The sequence below is a fragment of the Protomyctophum parallelum genome, assembly GCF_964188405.1.
Source record: "Protomyctophum parallelum genome assembly, chromosome: 2".
Classification (NCBI taxonomy): domain Eukaryota; kingdom Metazoa; phylum Chordata; class Actinopteri; order Myctophiformes; family Myctophidae; genus Protomyctophum; species Protomyctophum parallelum.
This window is the reverse complement of record NC_139699.1, coordinates 6,630,451-6,637,528: the sequence shown is the minus strand read 5'-3', so window position 1 is coordinate 6,637,528 and position 7,078 is coordinate 6,630,451. Positions and strand designations below refer to the sequence as shown.

Sequence of the window (7,078 nt, the reverse complement as noted above, 5' to 3'; positions counted from 1 at the left end):
TTACTTAAGTTACAGTCAAATTAGAAAGTAAAATAACACAAAACACAAAATAACCTCACAATAATATTTTTACATCCAGTTATGTTAGGCCTATAGAGTAGCCTATATTTGGTGCATGTACTGAATAATGTATTTAACCACATTTAATGTTTAAAAAAAGTACTATTCCCACTATTATTTACAATATAATGATAAACATTCAACAGAAAATGAAACAATTGTGCAATTTTCAAAACAACAAAAAATGAATGGTATTCTTCTTCTTAACTGACCACTTTATATGAAATACATATTATTACGTATGTGACAATATGACAATAATGATGTCACCACTTGAAAGTGATGTTCTGTGGAGTGCGTACATCTCCACCAGGTCGGGTGGCCTATACCCAGGGCTGTGTAAGAGGTGAGTTGCAGCCGCCAGGACCCAAGGAAGCCGTGAGGGAAAACAAAGGTATTTCTACAATATATGGTTACACTTTTTGCATTTGGTCCGTCAGATGTGGAAGGCCACTTTCACACCGGACATGTTTGGTTCGTTTAAAATGAACCATGGTCCGCTTACCCCTTTGGTTCGGTTGGTGTGAACGTGCATCCGAACTCTGGTGCGGATCAAAGAAACGAACCATGGTCCGCTAAAAAAGGCCGGACTCGGTTCGCTTCCAAACGAAACCACGTAGCGGTTCGTTACTGGTGTGAATGCATTCGGACTTTATAGAGGACCAAATACAGGACGATAGCCAAAATAGCCGTCGGGCGTCGGCAGTTGTGAGGCTGCATTAATAATTAGTTCTAAAAGCATTCTTTTTTACGGGGATCACTGTTGATATGACAGCTAGCTGTCTGATTTTAATAGTAGACACATATGTCTGTCGAGGTGCAGCGTAAATTTAATGGCAGCGTACGAGGTTCACATGCGCAAAAATAACAGATGTACAATTAAGTTATCGACACGGAATGGTATGTACGGTATGGTACACGATGTACGCTTGTAGATCTGTTTATTTTGAGCATGCGCCACCGCCACCACGCAAAGTTATGACGGAGCCTGCGAATGCGACCTATTTTCTTTTTTTCACTATTTGGTTTGCTTAACATGTCCACGTGACGTGTCATTTGTTTACATATTTGGTACGCTTTACAAAGTCCAGTGTGAACACCAAACGGACCAAAATCAAAATGCTAATATTTGGTCCTTGTAAGCGAACTTTGGGTGTGAAAACGCCCTAAGTGCTTTTGAGGTTTTGGACGAGTAGCAAAACGTGTTTTGTAGAAAATGCTTTGGGGCGAAGGTACTTCCTTGGCATATACTGGCTGCGTGCATGAAAAGTACAGCACTGATCCGTTCAATCTCCGCTCCAGGCTCTGATCAGCCTGGCAGAGATCATAGTAATAATAATCACAGATGTCAAAGGTTTTGAAAAGTCAGTTAAAGTTAAAGTCTTCCTAGTACTGCGTGTGGGCTCAGAGCCCTGAAGATTCACAGAAGCCTGTTTTGTTCAACAGCAACGGCCGTCCTGCACTCGAGATTACATTCATTTGCTCAAAACGTCCTGCAGCCCTTCTGTTCTGACACACGTTCCCTCAAAGAAGGTCCCACGTCCCTCAGAGACGTCCTGTACCCCGGCAGAGTGTCACTGAAGAGGCTGTTTTTCAGGGAGCTCGTTCAAGGGGATGACGGTGTACTCGTCTGTGTGCTGGTCTTCCTTGGGCGTGCCTTTCTCTAGGAACGTCTGCATCTCTAGCTCCCTCTGCTGGTTGCTGCCGTTGGCCTTGCTCTCCTCGGTGTTGGGCATTTCCTTTGGCGCTCCACGCCACCTAAGGGTGCAAGTTATTGGGGGGGGGGGGGAATTAATATACTAAAAAGTAGATATTCTTTTAATATGAAAATGTTATGTGTATTACAGTTATCTTACCTGCGCCTGGTTGCGATGGCGACCAAGACTACTGTCATTGCGATTGCGCCGACAACAAAGGCAGTGATGATCATCCAACCTACCACCAAAGAGAGAGATTTACATCATTTACATTCTTTAGGTACCGTATGGTCAAAATGTAGTAATGAAATTGCTATTGTCGGTCAGAAGCCTCATATCCATATTTTGACTTTTTGTTTTTTTCGTAAAGTAACGCCCTATTGATCACACGACTACAGTGTCACGCAAAATAATTAAAAGTAGCAGATCCAGTTTATGTTCTGAATAAAATAAACAATGTCCAAACAACTCCAACAACTCCAAACAAAGTGTTATTAATGTATATAATGTGGGCATTAAGCAACAGAAATACTACAGAAGTACTATAAAGGACAGACAGTCTTGCTTTGGACTTACTTGATGATTTGCGATCTTCTTGCTTAGATATGTTATTGGTATCGTCCATCGCTACTGACTGTTCAACACTGAGACCTGTAGGGACCAGCATATGACGAGTTAAAAAACAAACATACTCCTCATATATGATATATAGCCTACCTGTAATTGTGATATAGCAGTGGTTCTCAAAGTCTACAAATGCAACCAATTGGCACTCAGTTGTAAGCGGGCAAAGATTAACTATCCCTAAAAGTTGATATATAGGACTGCTCCACTCAGTGGCGTGCACAGACATTTAGAGGGGCAGGTGCTCAAGTGAAAAAAAGGGCACCTTGTGCAGCGCATTTTGGGGCGGGAACCCATTTTGGTGCTTTAGCTATTGAAAAATAGCAGATCTACAAGCTCATAGCGCGCCACCGAGTGGCGCGCTACGAGCTTGTAGGTCTGCTATTTTTTTTTAATCGAAGATTTGATCAATGTCACCGCATGGTCCACACACTACAAATTAAGAAAAAAAATAAACCTTTTTTTTTTTTTTTTTTTTTTTTAAGAGCACATTGCCAAAAGGGCAGGGGGTGCTCTAGCACCCCCTAGTGTCTATCTGTGCACGCCACTGGCTCCACTGCATTTCTTACCTGGAAGTCGATTCTCTGATATTATATTCTTCTCCAACTCCTCCTCGGATGCTGGTCGTGACACCTCGACCTCATTGAACAGACGTGGAACGATGAAGTTACTGACAGCAGTAGACGTAGACATAGGTGTAGACGTATGCAGTGCAGTGCTGCTCGTTGTAGAGTCTGTTACATCAGGTATATCAGGTATAACACTAGGGGTAAGGGTTACACTGATAGTTGTACTGGGGTCTGTAACTGACTCTGAGGAAGGACTATAATAACCCTGGGTGGTAATGCTTGAGTCAGAAGTGAGGAGAGTATCTGCCTCTGTAGTACTCTGCACAGTAGTGGTAAGAGTCGGGCCTTGGCTAGACGTGACTTCCCACGGCGGTGTTGTTGTGTATAGATCAGCACTGCCCTCGAACATCCCGCTGGCCTCTGTGGGATCAGATTCGTCCGAGCTGGTGGCGGTGCTGCCCTCCTCTTCGGCTTCGTCCGTGTTCGACGACTGGCCGTATGGAAGTTGAGATGTCGTTGTTTCGTTACTAGTACTAGTACTTCTGGGCAGTTCACTGGTGGCTGTGGTTGGGAACGCGTAGCCTACGATGAAGCCGTCCGTCACGGCCTCTCTCAGCACGTCCTCCTCCGCTTTGGCCACCGGTAGCTCCGTGACAGCTGTGTGTGACAAATGAAAAAAGGGAAAAAAACTAAGCATCACCACAAAGAATGTACCTGCGTGCGTTGCGTCATGTCATGCCCTGACCTGGAGGGAAAGGAAATTCACAGAGCTTTGTAGTTTGTATAGATCTAAGGATAAGAGCTTAATCAGCAAACAGAGAGAGAGTGCTTGTATAAACTTGTTGTGCTATGAGGCTTTTTGATGAGGAGCGGTGAGTCATGTTGCTCAAGCATTGATTTACTTAACTGACTAATCATTCCTGTGTGTTAACCAAAGGAGTGTCAATTCTGTCAAATTGTTCATTTCCATTAAAGCACGCTACGCAAACTTTTGGCACGCGATAATGACATGGTTAAATTGAGTAACTCGATCCCCCACTCCCCCCCACTCCCCTGTCTCACGCAAACCGTTAATCATGTTCAGCATAATTGCACTGCAGCAGATCTTGAATATAGAGACAGACGCAAAAAATAGATAATGCTGATGGTCCCAGTGATGCAATAAATCACATTATTTCTTTATTAAGTGTTTTAAATGTTAAAGCCATTTGGGCCGTTTTTACTTATCCAATTGAACCCTGATAGTCCCTATAATGTGACGCAAACATTCCATGAAAATAGACGATCTATAAGCTCACAACGTGTCTATGTTGTAGATCAGCTATTTTCAGCTAATATGGTGTAGAGCAAGGGTGCCCAGAGAGGTAGATCGTGATCTATACCAGTAATCAGAAAGGCTGTGCGGGTAGATCAATATGCCACATGAATTAAAGTGGCTTGATTGATTGACATCAGCTCGAACCTACAATGCAATACTTTGTTTTCAAGAGTGTTGCACACAAACATCAGTAGCGTAACTATAATGGCAGCTCAGCAGCTGGATAATGTTTCTTTGGGTGGGTAGATTGTTTAGTTGGTCATTTTAAAAGTAGATCTCAAGTCAAAAATCTGTGGGCACCGACCCCTGGTGTAGAGTGAAAACAGGAGGGGTCTAGAACAGACCCCTGAGAGACACGAATCACCTATGGTAAGCATATAGACCTATATGTTTTACATTGTCTTAATTACTTAGGCTATACTGTACTTACTTACTGTACTCCATCTGTGTATACATTGTCAAGAAAAGTAAATGAATACTTAATATGATCAAATCAAAAAATATATCAGGTTCCAGTCTTATACGTCACGTGCATCTTCCATTTCTGTCTAGTCATGTTCCGTGAGGGTGATCACCTGCATGGAGATATCGTTCAGCCAGATTTACATGCATAACTGCTTTTTGGTTTCGTATTAAACCGTTGCTGTCGGGCAGAAACCTCTCATCTCTCATCTTTTTATGATGTTCCCCCCCCCCTCCCCTGTTATTTAACACCCTACATTCTCACACTACAGTGTCGCACAAAAGTAGAAAAGGAAGCAGATCGATCTACAAGCTCAAAACGTGCCGCAAAGCGGCCTATATGCTATTTTGTTGTTTGAATGCTGAAAAGTAACAGTTTTTGGACATACAAGGTTTCCCCCCCTGACAGCGCCACGACAGGGGATATCATTAATGCACCTCCTGGAGCTGCTCAGCATTTCTGTTTTGACAAAGACCGTGTGTGTGTGGCGAGCGGAGCCAGTGGAACACGGACACCGGTGATGTAACAGGAGCCCGCATGGAGTGGACATTCTTACAGATAGAGAGAGTCTGGAGCCTGAAACACCATGCAGGAGCATCTCAGGTGAAGGTGGGAGTGCTGACTCACAGTGTAGGGGAGAGAGAGAGAGAGAGAGAGAGAGAGAGAGAGAGAGAGAGACAGAGAGAGACAGAGAGAGAGAGAGAGAGAGAGACAGAGAGAGAGAGAGAGAGAGAGAGAGAGAGAGAGAGAGGGAGAGAGAGAGAGAGAGAGAGAGAGAGAGAGAGAGAGAGAGAAAGCGGTGAACTGTAGCAGAATACTCTATGGTGAGCAGAAAGCCACCAGCTGTGCATTGCATTTCTAATACAAAGTGTAGTTTCTGTTTTTCTTCTTGTAAAGTAACGGTTTGGACAAGGTTTCCTCAACAACAGCAACTGTGTGTGTGCGCATGCATGTAGGTGTGCGTGTGTGTGTGTGTGTGTGTGTGTGTGTGTGAGAGTGAGTGAGTGAGTGAGTGAGTGTGTGTGTGTGTTAGACTAGAGTCACTAGACTTTCTATTGGGAATTAAATGCGATATGGCGAGTTGATAGGCAGCTTTCAAAAAAATAAATATCTAAAACTAGCTATAAGTTCAAATGAGTCACGCTTTGAGCCGGTACACCTGCTGTTACTATTGTATTGACACTGTGGCCCCGTTTCCACGGTTGGGAACCGGTTCAGTTCAGAACCAGTTTTTAGTCCATGATGACCCAGCCAACATTGGAACGTTAATTCTAAATTGAGCGGGCAAAACCATACCTATATTAACCCATTCTGACCTGAGATCAGATTCTAAAAATGTCTATTACATCCTGACAGTTTCATTATTAACCCATTCTGACCTGAGATCAGATTCTAAAAGTGTCTTTGATTTTTCAAAAATAGCAGACCTACAAGCTCGTATCGCGCCACTCGGTGGCGCGATATGAGCTTGTAGATCTGCTATTTTTCAATAGATAAAGCATAACATGATGCTAACACCAAAATGTTTCTAAAGGATCAAGCTTTTTCATATTTATCACACATTTTGTAATTTTCACCTACAGTAGGCCTATACGTGATAGGTGAATAGGTAAAAATGTAATTAATAGTTATCGCCATGAAACGTGTAAGTGGATTACTTACACAAAGACAATGATTTCTTGTATTACACATTTGCTGAAATTGCATTTAATTATGCAAATTAGGCATTATGTAGGATAATGTGCAATTTTTTTTGTATGTATGGTGTTGCCCACTCAATTCATAATTAACGTTCCAATTTTAGAAGGTCTGGCTCATGGACTAAAAACTGCAGGTTCTGAACTGAACCAGTTCCCAACCGGTGGAAAAGGGCTCTGTATGACGAAATAGGACATTCATTCATGGAAAACCATAGAAATTTAAAAAAAAATGGAGATGACAGCCTGAGTGACATTAGTGACAAATATTTAGACACGTACTTTAATCCAGATAAAGGAGCGAACTGCCACACTTCAGTATCTTACTTAAAACACCCACAAGTCACTCTGGAGTCTGGATAAGAGAATATGCTAAGAGAGAGAGAGAGAGAGAGAGAGAGAGAGAGAGAGAGAGAGCGCCAGAGAATAAACTTTCACTCACCATTAACCGGTAACGAGTGGCCAGGGGTCAAAAGTCCAAGAATAACTCCAAAAAGTAGAGTCCTCATCATGACACGAAATGTATAAAAGGCAAAAATGGCGATGACGGTTAATTGAAGTTGAATGTAGTTCTCTTATGTTCTACGGATCCCAGCTCTCAAATGAGTCAGTGGAGCTCAGACTTCATCAAAGTTATAGTTAGCACAGAA

General features: G+C 42.7%; 1 protein-coding gene across 1 annotated transcript; it reads right to left on the bottom strand.

Annotated features, from left to right (window-relative positions):
• Positions 1–254: 254 nt before the first annotated feature.
• Positions 255–7,078, bottom strand: cd44a (CD44 molecule (IN blood group) a). Its single transcript, XM_083759817.1, has 5 exons — positions 6,871–7,078; positions 2,951–3,607; positions 2,334–2,408; positions 1,917–1,995; positions 255–1,818 (listed from the first exon to the last, which is right to left on the bottom strand). Exons 1-5 carry the CDS (start codon positions 6,938–6,940, stop codon positions 1,635–1,637), a joined length of 1,065 nt encoding a protein of 354 aa, XP_083615943.1. The 5' UTR covers positions 6,941–7,078; the 3' UTR covers positions 255–1,634.